We start from the raw sequence: 21059 nt of genomic DNA on the forward strand, positions 1-21059 counted from the left end.
ATTAATCATAGAATCTCAGAATGGTTTGGGTTCAAAGGGACCTTAGAGCTCATCCAGTTCCACCCCCTGCCATGGGCAGGGACACCTTCCACTAGCCCAGGTTGCTCCAAGCCCTGTCCAACCTGGCCTTGAACATTCCAGGGATCCAGGGTTGCCCTGGGCAACCTGTGCCAGGGCCTCACCACCCTCACGGAGGAATTCCTTCCCAGTATCCCATCTAAAGCCGGTCCGCCTGATCCCGCGTGGGTGCCGATGCCGTACCGCCGTTACTCCCCCCACACCGTGATAATTTGGGACACTGTTCCTGCCCCTGGAATTTTTGGGGGGGGGGGGCCCTCTAACGCAGCCGATGGGGCGGGGTTGGAGGTCACGTGACGCGCGCTGCCCCCTCCCATTGGCGGAAGCGGCGCCCCGGAAGCGCGGGGCCGTTCCGGTGCGGGCGCGGTGAGTGCGGGGCGCGGGGGGCGATCCCGGTATCCCGACATAGCCCGGTATATCCCGATATCCCGGCATCCCACCTCGCCCCCGCCCCTCCAGCACAGCCGGCCGTGCCCGGCGCCGCCGCTCGCCGCGAGTGCGCAGGGTGTACCGGCCCGAACGTCCTCCGCAGGGCAGAACGGGAACGTCTCCTGGCATAACTCGCCCTTCCAGGCTGGCTCGTCCTTTATGAGAAAACGGGGGGAAACGGGCTTTTTGTCCGCGTGGCCCTTTCCAGCCTCCACATCTACTGGGAGCAAGGCCCCACCGCCCTGAGGTTTTCCTGTCACGGCGTTCCCTGTGCCCCCGGCGTGTGGGGTCTCACACTGAGGAGCGAAACCTCCTGTCGCAGAGAAATAACCTGTTAAAACCTGACCTTTTTTTTTTTTTTTTCCTCCCTACTTTCCTTTTTTCCTTCTTTATTTTTTTTTTAACGTATTTTTCTTGCTCACCAGGTGACGGGGCATCACCGAGTGACAGCAGGAATCCATCAGGACCGTGATTCCCCCTGTTGGGACGAGTGGCTCCAGAGGGTCACTCGTGACCCTGGCACAGGTAAGGGTGATTGTTCGGCCTGGAATCTTGACACGAAGTGGCTGCAGAGACAAAACACAACACATGCTGTTTCCTTGGGACAGAGCATGGGAGTGACAGGACAAGGGGGAATGACTCCACACTGCCAGCAAGCAGGGTTAGATGGGATATTGGGAAGGGATACCTGGCTGTGAGTGTGGTGAGACCCTGGCACAGGTTGCCCAGGGAAGCTGTGGCTGCCCTTGGATCCCTGGAAGTGTCCAAGGCCAGGTTGGAATAACCTGTTCTAGTGTAAGGTGTCCCTGCCCATGGCAGGGAGTGGAACTGGATGATCCTTAAAATCCCTTCCAACCCAAAGTATTCTGTGGTTCTGTGATAATTCTATATCCTGGGGTGTTCCCTCCAGCCACTTTATTCAACAGCTGGATGAATCCTCAACATCTTGCTGGAAATTTAGTGTCTAGGAAGTTCTAGTGAAGAGAACACCTGAGTCATGTTGTCTCAATTTAAGATTCCTCCTAGACTTCAGAGAGCAGATTTAAACTATATTTGAAGCAGCCAGAACAGAACTTGGAAGTAGTCAACTGAAAATGGATATTCTCTTTTTTCACAGGGCTTAAAATCTGTAGGATAGCTTAAAACTTTTCCCTGGCGAAGCGTCCACGTCTGCCTGTTCATTGTCCATCTTGGAAAGCTTTTGTTTTGCTTCTTAATGCGAGAACTGAGATGTCAGCAGCCTAGAAAGGAGGAATGTGAAGGGCAAAGCTCTGTAGCAGCAGAGTGTGTCTAATGTATTGCTCGTCAGCACTGGCAGGGACAGCTCTAATCCCACTTAACTGCTTCCTCTCCCAATCGTACCTCTCTGCCCCTCTGCTTTGGTTTTCTGCCTTTTTTTTTTTTTTTTTTAAGCACAGACTCCAGGCTGCCAATTTTGAGGACTTCTCTGTGGGTTACAGAGAGAGGGGATGGTTCATTTTCTAATAGTTAATTTTATGGGATTGATGTGGGATCAAGGGATTCCTCTTGGGCAGGAGGAAGGAAATAACCCACATTCTGTTTCTCTCAAATCCTCACTGGGATTTTCTTCCTTCTCCCACGGTCCTGCCTTTCAGTGGTAGCAGACCATTGGATGACTTGGAGTGCTGCTGTTTAATTTCCCTTTAATTAAAAAGAGATTAAGAAAAACAAACCCTTTGGACTCTTTCCTACAGCAAGAACTGGGCTAATATCTTGCTGCTTAAACTGGTTTTTTGTGGTTTTAGCAAAAACTCTCATTTTCTGAATTAGTCTTTCTGAGTTGCAGCTGTAAGATTGATGAATTAGTAACAAATTACTGGGGTTTTTTGTTAAAATGTGATGAATGTTCCCCTTCTTGAGGATTTTGTAATGTTGAAACACGCAGCATTTTTAACAGCTAATTTATAATTAAAGAAGACTCTATGTCCTAATATCAACTACAGCCTTTATTTAATATGTTTTCTTGGATCATGACATACAACATTCTCATTCCGAGCTGTTTTCTTCCCTCACCACCTTTGTCACAGGGCAAGGGGCAGCCATGGTGTGCATTCCCTGCATTGTCATTCCTGTCCTCCTCTGGGTCTACAAGAAATTCCTGGAGCCGTACATCTACCCCGTGATCGCCCCCTTCATCAAACGTGTGTGGCCCAAGAAAGCTGTGGAAGATCCCACAGGCACAAAACAAGGACAAGGAGGCAGCTCTGGGGATCCTCCAGCACCTTCAGCTGCAAAAAGAGGCCTGGAGTATGAATCTGGAAGCTATAAAGTAAGATTAATTCACTTAGCTAACCAGGGAAACTCAGGGGTAGTTCAGGGTGGGCACCACAGAAGGGTTAATAGTTGGGTGTTTTTACAGAGCTTTTTGGGGAGATTTTCTTATGGACAGGACTTGCCACTACTGAGCCAGCTAGAAATAGTGGCTTCAAGACAGCTCCTGGCCTTGGAGAGATAGGAATTGCTCTTGTTTCCTGAAACAGCTTAATTAATTTATGCTTTTTTTAAGGACTGGCTATTCTTTCAGAGAAGGAAAAAAGTCAAATATTTGGTAAATTTCACCAGATGTATGAAGCAGAATTAAAAAAAACCCAAAACCCTCTCTTCAGACAGCTCTGCCAGTCATAATGGGGAAAGATGTTTAGTGCATGTAAATTGTGCATTTATTATTTATTTCTTCTGTCAAAATTAAAAGACTTGTGAACGTTGTCTCTGCTCTCATTTCCCCCCTTCCCTTTGAAGGGATTATTATTTGCAAATCTGCGCAGACACCACCACTTTTGGTTCTTGCAGCAGATTTCTTCATAGATCTTCACTGGCCTTGCCCCCAAAACCCATTTTCGTCTCCAGCTGTTTGGGTGTGAAGTCCTCTTTTCGACATCCATTAATGGCACTGTCTTTTATTTGCAGTTTGAAAGCAACAGCATTGCAAATGGAATTGCTGCAAAGAGATCCACAGGAGCTTATGACAAGAAAACGGATTAGAGGAGTTAATTCCTAAGGATTTTATTCCCCTGTGTCCAATATGAACTGCTGATATTTCTCGCTCTCTGAGACTTGTTTTCTTTGCACATTTTAGCTGAATAGAAACCTTTATTGCTTGCAGGAGAGAGTCTGTTTTGCCACTAAAATGGCATCTAGTTCATTATTAGTTTAAAATATTTGAAAGCTGAAGTTATTGTATTTTTCTTGCTGGAACTACTTTTCATCTACCATTTATTTGGTGTGATTAGAGTTTAGGTTAAATAACTTATGAATAAACTTATCTATGGAAGGTAAATGTATCTTAGCATCTTAATTTCACCAAGTGCTAGTGGAATACTTGAGACTTTCACCTTAAAAGCTGTGTCTGTTCTTGACCTCACTAAAGGACTGTGGATTGCATTGTGGCAACAGAAGCTCTTGTTTAAACTATAGGGGATTTATATTTTTCATGCCAAATCTGTGGATGAGGTAGAGGAGTTGTGCTATATGCAAAATTTGCTTAGCTTGCTAAAACAGAAACTCTTGATGTGATACTTCTGTTAATTATTGTCCTTTAAATACTATGTCTTTTTGTTTGTTTGTTTCCTGAAGAGGAGCAGCAGAGGCATGATGCAAAAGAATTATTGCTTTATCTTCTGTTGTGGTGATTTAAATGGTGCAGTTCCGGCTTTAAAAAAACAAAACAACTAAAACCTCTTTAACATGTTTGTGGAATTTTAACTATAATAAACGAGGATTTTCTTTAAATATAAGTCGCTTCATACAATTGTTCTTGGGCATCTGAGTGATAAACATCTAAAATCTTTGAAAACCTGTAGACAGGCCCCAGGCAGAAGGAGGTCTTAAAACTCCATGACTTCATGATAAAGTGAACTGGGCAAGTCCAGCTTTGCCTCCTCCTGGGAAGATGGACTCTGCTGCTGACTTGAGTACCAACCATGATGTGTTTTGAGTGTCCCTGTGCTTAGTAAAGAATCAAACTGATAATTCCTGCTTTCCCCTCTCTGCCAAACCAGAGCACTCTTTGAAAGATTCAAAACCAAAACCACTCCAGCAGTTTTGGATTGCTATTTATGGTTTAATTTCCCTAAAATCCTACCCCAGACATGCCTAAAAAGGTACACCTTTTTATACAGGCAGTCCGTGTCACTGTGGTCCAGTGTTGTGCTTGTGACTGTGATTTCTCCTACCAGATAATTAATTATGCCCACCCAATGCCTCTGGTGAGGTGCATCATTTCCTACCACTGCCTGATTTGGTCAGGCCTTGTGTGAATCCATCTGCAGCATCCACTGATGGATATCAGGCCCTGGTTGCTACAGCCATTGCTTCTGTAATGAGCTGAGTCACAGAAAACCCCTTGTAAGACGTTTCTTAATGCTGTTTGCTCTCCCTTAATGAGCGAATCTGTTCAAAAGTGAATTTGGAATTGCTGTTTAATCAGCTCTTGCCTCATCCTTGGAACATAATCCCCCACAGGATCAGTGTGTCGCAGATACAGCTTCCTCCTAGATCAGTGAATAACTGAATCATGGAATCATGATTAAAAAAGCCCTCCAAGACCATCGAGTCTTGTGCCTGACCCCCACCTTGTCGTCCAGCCCAGAGCTCTGGTGCCACATCCAGTCGCTCCTTGGATACCTCCAGGGATGGGGGATCCACCACCTCCCTGGGCAGCGCCTTCCCATGCCTGACTACCCTTTCCATGAAGAAATTCCTCCTGATGTTCAACCTGACCCTCCCCTGGCACAGTTTGAGGCCATTTCCTCTCATCCTGTCCCTTGTTCCCTGGCAGCAGAGCCCAACTCCCACCTCGCTCCCCCCTCCTGTCGGGGAGTTGCAGAGCCAGAAGGTCCCCCCTGAGCCTCCTTTTCTCCAGGATGAGCCCCCCCAGCTCCCTCAGACGCTCCTGCTGCTCCAGACCCTTCCCCAGCTCCGTTCCCTTCCCTGCACACGCTCCAGCCCCTCAATGTCTCTCTTGGCTGAGGGGCTCAGAACTACCCCAGCACTGGAGGGGCCTCAGCAGTGCAGAGTCCAAGCTACAGCTGAGCAGCTGAACAGGAATATGTGTCCTGATATCCTGAGCATTGCTGAAAAGATTGTCCCTTCCCTTGTGCTTCCTGTACCAGGTAACCCCAGCCGCTGTTTTACTGTGTTGGGCACCTCACAAACAGGCCAGAAGTTTAGAGTGTGTCCACCTCTAGCAGATGTGAGCACAACAAAAAGCAGAGCAAGAGCTGTACTGGGGCTCCTTTAATCTGTAAACCTAGGCAGTCAATTTACAAAGTGTGTGTAATTAATTATTTTGAGTTATTTAGGATATTATTACACAAGGAAGTGCATCAGACAATAACATGGAAAATAAAGGGTACAGTGAATTAGACTGCAGGCTGCACTGGGCTTCCAGCTTTGTATCAGCCCTGTATTTAAACATCAGGCCTACTGAAAAAAAAAATGCAAAAACCAAAAGAGGCAGACAATGCAAGTGAAACTACATGTTTATGCTTTCTGGAATGCTGTTCCAGTACTTCTACTAGCTGCAGCTAAACCCTGAAATGAGTAATCTACATCACAAAACTTACCTCAGTGAGGCACTTCACTGGAAACTCTGGCAGGAGATTTGTGTTATAACTCTTCTGTTCCTATTATTTTCCAAGAATAGGTCAATAATCCTGTTGTGTTGTGAATAGCAAAAAAAAAAAAAAGAAATCATGTGAAAGCAAAGGAACTGCCTGAGACTGGGCAGGAGTGGAGGAGATCATCTGGGATGCAAAGAAGTGCACAAAGCCTTGTTTAAGGAGAAGAAGTAGACAGAAATCAAGGAAATCCTCACATGAGAATAATATATAGCAAGTGAATTTAAGTGAGAAAATTCCCATATTTTTGTTACTCACTGAAAACAAGATTTAAAAAGGTTTAGGTATCTGGTGATAGCAGGTGGACATCTGCCAGAATTTTCTAGACCAAGTAGCAGCTCAATTTAAGCTGCAGATTTCTAGAAAATTGCGGAGTTGACATCTTTAGGGACAAAAGTACTCCTGTAAATTCAGTCCTAAGACCCTCACAATTAAAACCACCTGGCTTTATTTAAATACTATTGAGGAAGGATCAATAAATAAATAAATATTTGAAAAACCATAATTCAAATCAACTAATTTCAAGTATTTTTTTCTTAATGGGAAGGTCTAAATGTGACGTGGTGCCTTCCACAAGCTGGTTTGCACAGGTAGCTCGATGACAAGAAGTTAACTGAAATTCATGTTTAAAAAAAAACCTGCAAGTGTATGCAAAAAAATTCTTAAATAAAATTTTATGTTGCAGGTTATTTTGATGGGCCTGATTCTGAACGGAAATTAAATTCTGGCAGGTTAAGTGTAATGTGAGCAGCTGCTAAGGATGTCTAAACTGATAATAAATTCACTGCAAAGTGATCTTTATTGAGATGTGTTCACAGAACACAGTTAAATTCTGATGTAATGATATTAACATAATATCCTGTTATTACCCAGATGTAGCAATCATGGCTCATCTGGGATTCTGGGGAGCTGTTGGACTCGCTGCTGAAATTCAGTCCTCAGAGTCATTCCTTCTTGATCTCTGTACAATGCAGAACACTATTGCTGAAAGAACAGTCCTTTCAGAGGCTGCAGGTGAAGGAAATGAAGAGAAATTTAATTTACACTTAGGTTAACTAAATCTCCTTTAGTGAGAACTAATTCTGTTTCATTAAACTTCCAAGGACATAAAAGAAGGGATTATCTTCCTTGTGAGGTTTTCCGATTGTTAGAACATGCTCACTGAACCAAATCATATTTTGGTTTTAGCAGATTGCCATTATTTTTGTGTTTCAGTGAACCTGACTGCAGTAATTTAATTGAAATGGTCTGGAAGGCCATGTTTGCCACAGTGACTCTCTTGCTTTAGAAATGCTTTTAGGTGATAGTGCTGCATTCTTCTTTCACTGTTGTTTTAGAATCACGGACTAGTTTGGGTTGGAAGGGACCTTAATTGCCATGTGGTCCAATTCCCTTGCCATGGGCAGGGACACAGATTGCTCCACGACCCATCCAGCCTGGCCTTGGACACTTCCAGAGGTAGGGCATTGAAACATAAACTATCTGAAACATTGTGAATAGATGTATTTATACACAGGCAGATGTAGCGATTCTCGTTCTTGGCGTGGGGATTGTTTTACAGCTCCTTTTCTGTGCACACAGCGCTTTACAGCTGCCCTGTTGATCCTGCACAACCCTTATTGCACCACCTTCATTCCGATCAGGCACTGTGTGGACGTGAGGGCCAACCCCATGCCAGGATTCTTGCGGTAAGGTGGCAATGTTTGCACAGTGGTCACACCCCACCTGTGCTGTTTGCATGCACAGCCTGGTTACGGGTACGTGTAAGAGCCCGGATGGATATTGGGAATCACACACCATGTGGAATGTGGGACTCTGCTCAGGGCTACATTGGGAAGGGCTTCATTTCTAGGGAAACGAACAGGTACCTTTGGAACCAGCCACTGGTGGCACAAAAAGCACCTCAGAGATGGAGGTTACCAGAACCAATGACTTAAAGGAGTGTGAGGGCAAGGCTAGGCCTGGTAATTCATCCTTCTATCTGTCCCACCAGCTCTTAGTCCCACTTTCCAGAGCTACCTTGTGTCCCTCTGACTGAAAAGGTGGGATGCAGAGCAAAGAATCACAGAATGAATCCCAGACTGGCTTGGGTTGGAAGGAACCTTAAAGACCATCTCATTCCACCCCCCCTGCCATGGGCCACCCCGTGACTCACTCAGGAGCTGGACCTGCAGCCTGCATGGGCACGGAAGGTGAGGCAGAGGCTGTGGCATTGGACTGTAATGCAAGGAAGGACCTTTCCACGAGGGGAGGTGGTTAGTGGGACAAGTCCTGCACCCAAATCCCAGGCCAGGCAGGTCTGCTGCTGCTGCTGCTCCCCTGTCCTACCTGCCCAGAAGGTCTCTGCTCACACCTGCATCGTGATCTGCTCAGAGAATACCAGCCTTGGTCTGCAGAGCATGTCATAGAATCACAGAATAGAGTCACAGAATAGAATCCCAGAATGGTTTAGGTCAGAAGGGACCTTAATGCCCATCTTGTCCCACTCTCTGCCATGGGCAGGGACACCTTCCACTAGACATGGTTGCTCCAAGTCACATCCAACCTGGCCTTCAACACTTCCAGGGATCCAGGGGCAGCCACAGCTTCTCTGGGAAACCTGTGCCAGGGCCTCACCACCCACACAGAGAGGAATTCCCTCCCAATATCCCATCTCTCCCTGCCCTCTGCCAGTGGGAAGCCATTCCCTCTTGTCCTGTCCCTCCAGCCCTTGTCCCAACTCCCCCTCCAGTTCTCCTGGAGCCCATTTAGGCCCTGGAAGGGGCTCTCAGCTCTCCCTGGAGCCTTCTCTTCTCCAGGTGAACCCCCCCAGCTCTCCCAGCCTGGCTCCAGAGCAGAGGGGCTCCAGCCCTTGGAGCATCTCTGTGGCCTCCTCTGGACTCTCTCCAGCAGCTCCACGTCCCTGTGCTGTTGTTCCCCAGGGAACAGGAGGCAGCTCTGCAGGCGGGGTCAGACTCGAGGGGTCAGAGGGTCTCAACTCCCCCCTCACGCTCTGGGGTCACGTCCCGCTCCCGGTTCGGGCGTTCCGCGCCCGCCCCTCCCGCACTACAACTCCCGTCGTGCCCCGCGGGAGCCCCCGGGCTCTCTCCGCGCACGCGCAGCGGGGCCGCGCCGGCGACGTGGAGGCGGGCGGGGACCGAGAGGGGCCGTGAGGGGACCGGGAGCGGCGGCGGCGGCCGAGGGGCCCGGGACTGACCCCGCACCGACCCGGCTCTGACCCGGCACCGACCCGGCTCCGACGGTAAGCGCGGCCTCCGCGGGTGGACTCGGCGGGCGCCGGCTCCGAGAGGGGCCCCCGAGGTTCCCCCCGGTTCTCCCAACGCCACCGTCCCCTCGTGGCGCGGGCCCGTGTCGCGACAGAGGGAGGGATGCGCTTGTGTAAGTCGGCACCGGCGCTGCGGAGAGTAACATCAGCACCGCCGTGTCCCCGGCCGGGCTGAGGCATCTCCAGGGATCCCTTAGGGGAGATCCAGGGATCTCTTGCAGAGTCCCCAGGATGTGCCGGCGTCGCTTTATCCACCCCCCGGGTGCTCCCTGACAGGCATCCAGGGATCCCTCGCAGGTCCACAGGATGTGCCTGTGTATCTTAGGGATCCAGTGATCCCTCACAGCGTCCCCGGAGTGTGCCTGTTCCCCTTAGGGATCCAGAGGATTCCTCACAGGGTCCCTGGGATGTGCCTGTGTCCGTTAGGAATCCAAGGATCCCTCACAGAATCTCTGGGATGTGCCTGTGTCCCTTTATCCAGCCCAAAGGTGCTCCCTTGACAGGGATCCAGGGATCCCCTCAGGGTCCCCAGGATGCCCCTGTGTCCCTTTATGTGCCCTCAGTACCAGAATGCCAGAGGTTCACACCTGTATTACCGGAATGCCAGAGGTTCACACCCGTATTTCTTGTTTTGTGGTCATAATGACATTTATTATTCCTGCATAGGTGATAAATTGGTGTATTTTCCATCCTCTTACTGAGAACCAGAGCGTTTTCTGGTGCTCTGCACCATCTCAGATCTGCTCACTCCACCTCCTGTTCTCTCCTGCCACTTGTTTTCATGCTTCTGAAAGACAATATTTATTGAAAGTGAGGCATATTTGACTTTAAAACAGAATTTGTCTCTTACCAGGCTTTGTATTACCTCCTCTGCCTTCATGCCAAGGACCGTTTTTTTTTTTTTTAAACTTATTTATTCTTTTTAATCTTCTGTGCTGAGCATAGGGAGTTCGCGGGGCCGTAATCTGATTTCTCCCCTTGCCTGTACTGAGGGATAACGTGTTTGGGCTGCACCTCTAATCATTGGAGGTATTTGCAGGAGTGACCAGGCTGTTGATATTCCCTGCACGGATCACTTTTGGGAGTGCAGGGGAGTGGAAAGAGGCTCCCGGGTGGTTGGGCCCAGTTTCCCAATGCAGGGTTGTGTAACCCCACGTTGTGTCAATTCTCAGCTGAAAACCATTGAAGTTGCTCCAGTTGGGGTGGCTTCAAAACTATTCTTGCTCCTTGGATTGCCAGGAGCTTGGGAAGGCCTCGTGCTGTCCTTTCTATAGGCTGTGTTGCCTTTCCACATTGCTGCTGTATCAGCAGAAGCCCATGGATGGCCCAGGGAATGATGGACCCAGCTCAGCACTCTAACCTACCTGGAGCATCCATTAGATCCTCCTCTTCCAGCCCTGTGCTGGTGTTTTACTGGCACAGCCTCGAATCCCTGATATTTCCTGCTGAAGTCAGCAATAAAGTATTTATAGCAAATTATTGCTAAGCTCAGGTGGCTCTGGTGCTTCCTTCCAGTGCTTTTATCAGATTAATAGGAAGATCCCAAGATCACAGAATCCCAGAATCCCAGAACGGTTCGGGAGGGAAGAGACCTTAAGGAACATCTCATTCCACCTCTGCCATGGGCAGGGACACCTCACAGGTTGCTCCAAGCTCTGTCCAACCTGGCCTTGGACACTTCCAGGGATCCAGGGGCAGCCACAGCTTCTCTGGGCAGCCTGTGCCAGGGCCTCCCCACTCTCACAGTCAACAATTCCTTCCCAATATCCCATCTAACCCTGCCCTCTGGCAGTTTTTAACATACTTTGTTTTTTACATTGGTGAGGTGTTTTTAACATGCTGATGACTGACAAAAGTCACTAAAAGCAAGAAATCCTGTTTGGTGGCTGATGAGCTGATGTCACAGTGGGAGATTAAAGATTATAACAGTATTTCTTCAAAGTGTATTTTGTAGAGTGGGAAGCCTCTTGCACCTTGTAGTAATCCCACACTCTGGCAAGTATAATTTCATTTGCAGTAGATCCTGGAGATAGGGGATGTAAATCATGATGTGTAATATAATAAAAAATTATTACACATAAAAAAGAGATTTGTCCTTCTGCACAACATGCTTTTTTATGCTGTGGATAGATTTCTAGCTGTGAGAAACTTCTAAAGCAGACACGAACAGCCCTGTTGTAAAAATATGCATAATTCCCAATTCAAGAAGAGTACAGATGCCAAAATAATTGTATAACCTTTGAAATACGGAAACATATACCAATATTGAAACAAATGCAGACTTTCTAATGGACATCAGAGCACCTGTTTGAAGCTTTAAAGGTGGTTGAATAATCTTTTTGAAACATTACTTTGGCCATTAGGCAGGTTTTATTTATGTCTGGGAGAAAATCTTTGTGTGTAACAATAACCTTAACACTCCTTACATAAAGAAGCTACACAGTTTATTAAACCATGCTGGGTTTTTCCTGACTTGTGTCGTATCCAACCTGGCTGCCTGTTTTAATTGTGGTGAAAACTGAATGGTTTACTATAAATTGATGTTTAGGTATGTGTACTGAGTATTAAAACAAACAAAAAAAAAAAAAAAAAAAAGAGGGACAGATTCAACAAACATTCCCATATTGAACAAAATTTCTGACACTGCAATCCATCCTAGGTTGTCAGGGTATTGGTGTAACGCTGTGTTTTTGAAGACCACTGCTGTATCTGTGGTGTTAAAAGTCTCTTTTTGGCCGCTGGAAGAAGATAAAACCAACAACATTGGTACTGATGTGCAGTTATGCCAGGTCAGGTCTCTTTATGCATATTCTTGATTAGTCTTTTTTTTTTTTTAAGCTCCATATCCCTTTGACGCTCTTGTTTAAAGTTCAGTTTGTTGGTCTTGTTTCGTAGTTCCGGCACAGCCATCCTGCAGGCAGCAGGAGCCTCACCGGTGAGGGCAAACACCAGATTTACAGATGTACCTGCCCACTGCAAAGAGCAGAGATAGTATTTTAATTTTCCTTTCTTGAAACTTTTGCAAAGTGTGTTATTTACCTGTAACAGTTTCATAATGGGTGCAGAAAGCTGAGCCTTTTACACAGAGATTGTAAGGTGTGCTTGACCCAGCCTTCCTCCTTTCTAACTGTGCTTACTAATTGGATTAAAGAAATTACTTCTGCATATACTCCAGAAAACACTGGCTGTGTTTGAGTGCTGACCTTTCCTTGGTGTGTAGGAATGTCTGAATAAGGATAGAGGTAACTTTTTTTTTATAATTGCCCCCACACCACCTCTCCTCCTCCCCCTCTGTCATAGGATGTTTTTCTAAAACTGATTCTGTCATTCTACTCTCAAATTCGTCAGATTGGTGCAGTAATTATTTCACGAAATGTTATGTAGGAGTTACGTCAGAAAAATTATCGGGTTTGTAGCTTTAAGTTTTGTTAGCTCCTGATAAATTTTAGAGGCTTTTGTGTCTTCAGGGAGATTTGGCCACAAGTATGGTGTTTTGGTGTGGGCGTGTAACTGCCAGCATTAAAAACGGACAAAATTGAGGAGTCCCTAACAGATCCTGTGGATTTTTGTGTCCATGAACTAGAGATATGTTTTGTTGCATGTGTGGGAATTGGACAAGGAAGTCCTTAGATTCTATAAATGTTTATTTGCTTGTAAAAGTTAAATGGCAGCGCTCTGAACTTCTTAACAGAAAGGTGTTTGTGGGAATCAAAAAAGCTCCTTCCAGAGATTGAACATGTACCCACTGTCCTGCCCCTGACAAAACATGGTGACTGAGGGCAGAGAGGACAAAAAGCTTAACAGAAATTAGTTGTGTCACCTAATGATTGTGTGTTAATGGAGAGGCCAATACTTGGTGGGTGGAAATACAACAATTTGGGGGTTTAGGTCTTCAAAACAGGATTATTGTTTGTCACAAGCATACATTTGCTTTATTGGTGTTCGGTGCCATCACGTAACATTTTCATATGTTTTAGAGCAGTATCACAAGTTTTTGTTATGAGGCAAAAGGTTGGAATGGTATTTTTGTGTCAGGCTTCTTTGGATCTTGAATAACTTTAGAGAAAAGAGATTTGAGCAGGGCTGTTTTTTTTTTTTTTCCGCCTGTGAGTCAGTAGTTCCATTTCAGGGTGAGGCTGTGAAGGTGACTAGTGAGGGTGACTAGTAGTTCATTTGAAATAAGCTTTTTTTGAGATTATTAAACAGGCATCTCCTTATCAAAATTAGTAGATCTGATGATCAGACATTAGCTGTTTGGATCACCAGTAACCTGGTGGTTAGTGATTGCGTGTTACTATAAAGAATGAATTAAAATGTGTAAAGCTTCTGTGATGGCACTGAAAAAGTAGACCAGCTGTACATGTCAGTCTCGTGTACAGAATTCAGGTTTTCGTTTTTCTGTCACCTCCTTTCAGAACACTCCATTCCAACACGACAAACCGTGTAGGGTGAACTGTCAAAGACAGAGGTGATTTATAGCATCTCTTGTGGAGCAGTCTGGGCAACCACCACAACATCCGGGCTCGCTCACATCTGATTCCTTCTGCTTGAAATACTCTGCCTCACTGTGAAGGTCTTGAAAAATCCCGTCTTCGTTTGGGAGCAGAACAACTGTCCCGTAGGTGGGATGTGAAGGAAGCAGATTGTGCTCTTCAGAATTAGGCTTTTATTGACGACTGACTCCCACGAAAACGCTGTGGAGAAGGAACTGGAGCAGAAAACACAGCATCGTCACTCGTTTTTTCAGCTGCGTGCCCTCCCTGTGAGGGGCCTTCTCTGCCTGCAGTAAATCTATCAAGATAAATCACTTCTGCTACGTGCAGGACTCCCCAGGCTTCAGTGGAAGCCAGAAGGACCACACTACTGTCACTGCAGTGCTGCTTTATTCAGGCTCTTGCTGCGGAAGAGGAAGGCAGTAGAATAGTCCAGGAGGACTGAAAGGGATGCTGTGCTTGTTCATCCAGCAGAATAAACAGTGGACAAGTCAGATAATTTATGTTGGGAGCTGCCTTAAGACCTGAAGATGGACGTTTTTATTTTCCTTGTACTTAAGGTTTATGGGGACCACTTCATAATCCTGTGGCATTTCTTACTGCTGTCCAAAAGTGCTTCCGTCCTAAGGTGTTGAGCTTTCAGGGAAGGTACTTTGGTACCTGGTGAATGGTTAGTGTGCTGTGTTGCTGCAAAGGTTAAGTTGAAGGGTTGTAGGTACAGACTTCCACAACCCCAGGCAGTAGCTGTCAAACTTGGTAGTGTGTGAAAAGTTCTGGGTAGAGGAGAAATGGAGAATTATCTAGAAAGCCAAGAAAGATGGTGTTGGCCCCCAAGTTGCAAGGATAGACCCCATCATGATCATGTTGTATTTTTCACAAAAGTCTGCTACTTCTCACAAAACCTTTTTTTTTCTTTTTTTTTGGTTTTAGGTGGTTTTTTTTGGGTGCTTGTATGTGTCTCAACAGTTGCAGTGTGAAAAAGTGAAGGGGGTGGATAAAGGGAATTGGAGAAAGGAGTTGTCGCCAAATATGCTGCAGAAAAGGGAAGAAAAATTGCACATCAGTGAAAAGTAAAGTGAGCAGAAACAGTCTTTTCTGCATCAGTCATTAACTTAAAAACAGTAGGAAACTTTTTTAATTGGTCATGAAGAACACATTTATTCCATTCTGAAATCTCCCAGGTAGTTTGGTTGTAAGTGACTAGGGTGTCAGAGAAGGTGAATTCTTAACAGTGGTTTGACTCTATTTGGTGATTGCCAGGCATTGAGTTATAGCTGAAATACTTTGACTCTTTAACATGCTTTAAAAACAAAGATTATTTCAGTGCTCTCCTCAGATTTAAAATGGCAAAAAATCCTAAAGTCTGAGGGTTGTAAAGATTTTTTTTCCCCCTAAAGATTCCTTTTACAGTCATGAGTTGTTATTGCTGTGTATTTCTGCATCATTAGTTTTGTTTAGCAAAATGTTACTGATTTAATTGGTAAAAACAAAGTTCTTAAACTTTCGTGCCTCTTTTTGTGTGAAAACTAGTGAATGATTCCTTGGTATTAATGAAATATTTGCATAACTGCCTTTTATCTTTGCAGAAAGATAAAATTTTATTTCTTGGGTTTTTTTCTTTTTCTTTTTTTATTTTTTTCAAGCCTTGGCGACAGCACCAAAACTTCTTCAAAACAGTTGCCCAGGCAGTGCAGGTGCATAAACACTTAATATGCCTGGGAAGCTGCAAAGCTGTCCTTATTGAGGGAGCTTTGTCACCCTGTTTTTCAGAGAGTGATTAGGAGATTTGGAGAGCTAACATAGCTGTGATTTGAATTACAAGGTCTGCTTAATGTTGCCTTCTTTCCTGGAACGGAGCAGAAGGCCTTATGTAGGTAAGAGAAACTGTAGGTCAGCTCCTGAAATCAAATCTCTTCGGTTTTACAGTGTCTGTGCTCATTCCATACAATCCCAGAATGGTTTGGGTTCAAAGGGACCTTAAAGCTCATCCAGCCCCACCCCCCTGCCATGGGCAGGGACACCTTCCACTAGACATGGTTGCTCCAAGCCCTGTCCAACCTGGCCTTCAACACTTCCAGGGATGGGGCAGCCACAGCTTCTCTGGGCAACCTGTGCCAGGACCTCTCACCCTCACAGAGAGGAATTCCTTCCCAATATCCCATCTGACCCTGCCCTCTGGCAGTGGGAAGCCACTCCCCCTTGTCCTGTCATGGCAGTTAATATCTATGACCCCTATTCTGGTTCCTTTGGGTAGGTGTGTTCCCCAGTTCCAATTTCTCTGGGAAAATTGCTTTGTATGGAGCCTGTTGGTATTTCTGTCAGCAGTTAATCCATACAAAGATTCTGATCCTAAGGTACAGTGGAGGACCAGGTGATATTGTTTCTTTTTGCATATTGTTTTATTTGTTACGTTTTCTTGGGCCCTGGAGTGCTCTGTGGTTTGTTTACTGATGGGCAGAAATAAGATCTCTTAGGTCATGAAGATTTTGCAGTCATTGGGATGTGATGAAACACGGGACAGGTTTAGTGAAGCCGAGGTGCAGAGGGGTGAGTATTAAAGCAGCACATGCAAGATCTTGCCCAGATCAGCTGGCACTTAATTTGATCTGTCTTTGGTTTGACTACCTCCCTACCTGCCTTTCAGAGGCCCTAGAGAAGTTTTGAGATATTTCGTGTGTTGGGTGGAAAATAGGGATATTTTAGTAGGAATAAAATCCTGTATTAGGGAATAAGCTGGGACAGAATATTGAGGCTGTGACAGAAGTAGGTTAGTGAGTTGCAAAAGCTGGTTTGCTGGGAGCAGGAAGGTGAGTATCTTCATAAAGATGGCAAAATAAGCAGGGCTTCTGGTTTACTGCAGCTTTCCCTGCTCTAGTAAAGCAAGTTGAAACACATTAAACAAATAGAAAGAGACTTCCAGGCTGTGCAGCTGCTTCAGACAACTCACTCTGATCCTGCACAGGAATATACATCTATAAGGTGTAACTTTGGGTTTTTTAGACTGTTCTTTAGCTGTGGATGCACTGTTGGCAAGTTGTGTATGATATTTAGTCCATAAAGCATTGGATCCTTGGATCTAAATATCCTTCCCTGTGAGGGTTCTGAGGCCCTGGCACAGGCTGTCCAGAGAAGCTGTGGCTGGTCCTGGATCCCTGGAAGTGTCCGAGGCCAGGTTGGACAGGGCTTGGAGCAACCTGGGCTAGTGGAAGATGTCCCTGCCCATGGCAGGGGGTGGAATGAGGAGAGCTTTAAGGTCCCTTCCCAGTCAAACCACTCTGTGTTCCAGTGGAATATTATTGTAATATGAATGAGTAGTCAGAATTCAAATATGCTGTGTGGACAGTAAAATTCACATATTGGGGCTGAATAATGCATACTGTTAATATAACTTCTGTGTCTTCTGTTGCATGGAGAATCATATATATATAATGCAGTAGTCTCATAACTCTGTGGGAAGTTTTATGTTAGGAAAAAATATATATCATCTATATTATTCATGTTGTCTGCAAACTCAGCCGCACAGTCATTGCAAGGATAGTTTTGGAAGGGGGAGCTGGCTGGGCTGGACAGATTAACAAAATGTCAACACTGGCAGTTAGGTTGTGAGACCAGTAGAAGATTTAATCCTGAAAGGAACTATAATTACTTGTCTAAAATTATTTAAATAGAAAGTTTAGAGAGCATGACTAGTTTTTTCCCAAGTTCAGTAGTACACATCTGTACCTTCAGTTACACTTATGAGCACAGACCCAGCAGGTATCTATTGCTGAATTGCTTTTAACTTTCGGAGGAAAAAATATATTCTTGTAAACATTGTTAATAATTAATACTAAAATCTTTTAGAAGAAACAGTAAATTCGGGATTTATATCTGCCCTTAGCAATCTGAGGTTGGAATGAGTCCTGATGTGCAAAACAAACTCCCTTGTGTTGGTGTGGAGCATCTGCTGCTGCATCGTGGAGCCAAGTTCTGGGACTGAACATATGTTGGGTATAATAGAGCATGACACTTGCAGACCAGGCTGTGATTCTGCAGGGGTGTAATAACACTGATCTAAACTGAATGAGTTGCTAATAAGTTGTGTTTGAATTTCTTTTCTTTTCCTTTTTTTCCTTTTTTTTTTTTAGCAAATAATTAGATTTGATTTTTCAAGAGGAGATTTAACTTTTTTAATTTTAATGAACTATGCATTTATTTAGTGTATTTCAAGTTTAAAAAAAATTAGATTTCATTGGTAATTTACTGCTGGGGTAAGGACTGACTTTTCTGGAGTGAAAGAGGATTTGCCATGATTTAGTGTTTCTTGGGTGTGTTGCACTTCAGCATGTGAGGAAGCAGAAGCTGTTCAGCCTTGTTTTTTGCAGTGACTTTGGAATCCCCTGGAGCAGCCCTTCTATGCAGCGGGGGCTGTTATGGAAGTCAAGTCAAAGTAGGGAAAATCACGGATAAATAAATTTTAAATACTATCTAAAACATACTGTTGTAATTGTGTTCCAAATACTGACCAACCTTTTATGTTGTTTAAAGACTTTATAGGGCAGTTGAACCTCTACTGCCTTAACCAGCATTCAGGCACAGCAATAGCACCTCTTAGTCAAGAGCAATGTCCACATTTAAGTGGCTGTGTGTTACATTTGAGTGGCCTTTTCAGCCAAAGGCAGCTGTTTCTAAAAGAAACATTTAATAGCATGTTTGAAAATTATTTAAGGTGGTGACTAGCATTTAATTTAATATTGTGTAGTAACATCTGTCTTGGAAATGTATTCGAGATCATGGCTAGAATGTAACCAGCTAAGTTAAAACGTTGGGGTTAATCTGTTACTGTTGTTAAAATGCCTGGAAATGAAATGTTGATACTATTTATTCTAATTGTAATTATTTTTTGACATTTTTGCTGTAGGATATTCATGAACTCTTAAGGAGGGACTTGTTTCCTGAGTCACCTGGTGGCTGGAGTTCCTCAAAAATGTCTTGCTTATTTAAAGCAGGGCCTGTGGCTGCTCAAGTTGTAGGAGCTGAAGGTGCTCAGGCTGCGTCAAAAAGTCCTTGCAGAGCACTTCAGCAAGCTTTGAGATAACACAAGGTCCTGGTGGAAGGAGTTAGGAAGGAGTCCACTCTGTTACACCTGTTTTATGTTGTTTGTAAGTGTGGTCATCTAGAACTTGCTGAGATTTTTACTTTGGAGGAGTATAGTGAATATAATGTTCTTACAAGAGGGAAAAAAACCTCCTGGGATATAACAAAGAGAGAAAAAGCCACGTGTTTGATTGCTCCAAGATTTGTTGGCTCCCAAATGAGTGGAAGGCAAATCTTGCCAAGTCCACTTATCTACAAACTACTATCTGGAGCTCAAACTAGCAATCGCATTCTTTTGACAGATCTCAATGGCTTGGTGTTTATTTCATCTAGAGGAGAAAATAGTCAGCCAGTGCCTTGTTTTCCTGTCACTTCAGGGCAGGGCTGTGGAGTCAAACATGTTCTCTGGAGTTTGGAAGGAGCCAGCTGGGCATTAGGGCTGGGGAGCTCACTAGGAATTCCAGCCAGCAGCTCGTCGTGTTGCTCGAGAGTGTGGCTGTGGCCACGGAACTGGGTGTGTTTTTGGGCACTGCAATTTGACACTGACTCTGAAGAAAAACATGGCAAATATTTTGCTGAGACTTGCAGTTAAAGCACTATTTGTTTTGGATTTGTGTTAATGGAATTTAACCTGCTGGGATACTGCTGGAAATCTGGAAAGTATGCAGACTCTTTTTCAAGAATTAGCTTGCAACCTGTTCCCATTGCTCTCATATTTCTGGGAAAGTGGGTTAAATGGGGGGCTCTGGGGAGCTGCAGCAAGCTGTAAGAATAGTTTGGGAAACAAAGAATATCGTTACTCATCTTAGGAGAACAGGCTAAGGATTTTGGACACTGTCAATGCTCTGACATGGGGAACTCAAGAGTTCCAGGTTAAGGTGGAGGGATTTGAAGGCAGGCCTCCAGCTGCCTCTTGGTTCTGTTCTCCCTTAGGTGTTCCTCCTGGAGCAAGTGAACTGGAAAACATGAGCAGATAATGGGAACATGATGCAGACACAGACCAGACTTGTCTTTTCTCCAAGAAGTAATGGTTTAAATCTCTCTAAGTCATATAAACGTGCAGGGAAGGGACCTAAGTCAAAATATGGGTCCAGGACCAACAGTGTTGTTGTTGGCTTCTGTGGTAGTTGAACATGTTGGAAATACGTTCAGGTTGGACAAGGCTTGGAGCAACCTGGGATAGTGGAAGGTGTCCCTGCCCATGGCAGGGGGTGGAACAAGATGATCTTTAAGGTCCCTTCCAACCCAAACCATCCTGTGATTCTGTGAAACGAGGGGATGCAGAGCTGAGATGTCCATGTACCAGCTCAACCTCAATTCCTTTGCAAAGTGATCATCCAGTATTCTCAGATATTACACAAATTGGTTTCTCTTCTACTTTATTCTATAGCTTTAGTATTCACTGGCATTGTTTTGAAGGCAGAATACACTGATTCGGGGGATTTTTTCTTTGAGGTGACAAAATTTGTGTTCAGGTTAAGAGGCACTCATTTGGTCCTGTGAGTAAGCATTCAACCAGAGTTCTGGAAATCCTCTTAGACTAATTACATTTTATAGTCCTTTAATGCTTTTCCACAGAATTCCCTGGCACAAAGTCCCATTTTCACTCCTAGGCTACTTTAAATTTCTCTTCCTGCAGGTAGCCCCTGTGACAAAACCAGCTTTTTCAAGCGCTGTAGGCAGTGTCTTCAGAGCTTTTTGCTAAGGGAGGTGTGTGTATATAAGGTTGTAAGGTTATTGCATCTCCCACTGGGTCAGGTCTAAAGGGAGGTGGTGAAAACCCAACTGTCCCATAAAAACAAAGAGCTCCCTGGGTGCATTTTGGCAGAGTTATGGTGGTGGAGTTGTTGAAGGAGAAGAGATACTGAGTCATTGTAAAGGTTTCATCTTTCAGTATCCTGTCCTCTAGAGCAGCTGATAGTGACAGTGCTGGAATGGAGGGAAGGAGTGTGGAGTGGTGTATTTCCAGTCAGTAGAGTCCCCTACAAATAAAATTTAGAAAATAATAAACAATGTCCTCATTCTTGTAGCATTTCACCTTCTACTGCTTAATATATCTTATATTCTACTCTCTGTACT

The 21059-nt window shown here is 44.8% G+C and overlaps 2 protein-coding genes across 4 annotated transcripts in view; both read left to right on the forward strand.

Annotated features, from left to right (window-relative positions):
* The first annotated feature begins 346 nt into the window (after nucleotides 1-346).
* Nucleotides 347-4262, forward strand: CZH18orf32 (chromosome Z C18orf32 homolog). The gene is made up of 4 exons (XM_064641812.1): nucleotides 347-444; nucleotides 933-1032; nucleotides 2556-2797; nucleotides 3436-4262. The coding sequence occupies exons 3-4, from the start codon at nucleotides 2570-2572 to the stop codon at nucleotides 3508-3510; spliced, it is 303 nt and encodes a 100-aa protein (XP_064497882.1). The 5' UTR covers nucleotides 347-444; nucleotides 933-1032; nucleotides 2556-2569; the 3' UTR covers nucleotides 3511-4262.
* A 4998-nt stretch (nucleotides 4263-9260) lies between these two features.
* The window catches only part of DYM (dymeclin), a 215577-nt gene continuing 203778 nt past the window's right edge, over nucleotides 9261-21059 (forward strand). For 2 of the 3 annotated variants that reach the window (XM_064641807.1, XM_064641809.1), the window contains exon 1: nucleotides 9261-9387. The gene's annotated coding sequence lies outside the window, so the exon portion shown is untranslated. Of the gene's footprint in view, nucleotides 9388-15735; nucleotides 15779-21059 lie in introns of those variants that run through there. The other variant, XM_064641808.1, reaches the window with a different exon arrangement.

The sequence above is a fragment of the Pseudopipra pipra genome, chromosome Z (genome assembly GCF_036250125.1).
Source record: "Pseudopipra pipra isolate bDixPip1 chromosome Z, bDixPip1.hap1, whole genome shotgun sequence".
Taxonomy (NCBI): Eukaryota; Metazoa; Chordata; class Aves; order Passeriformes; family Pipridae; genus Pseudopipra; species Pseudopipra pipra.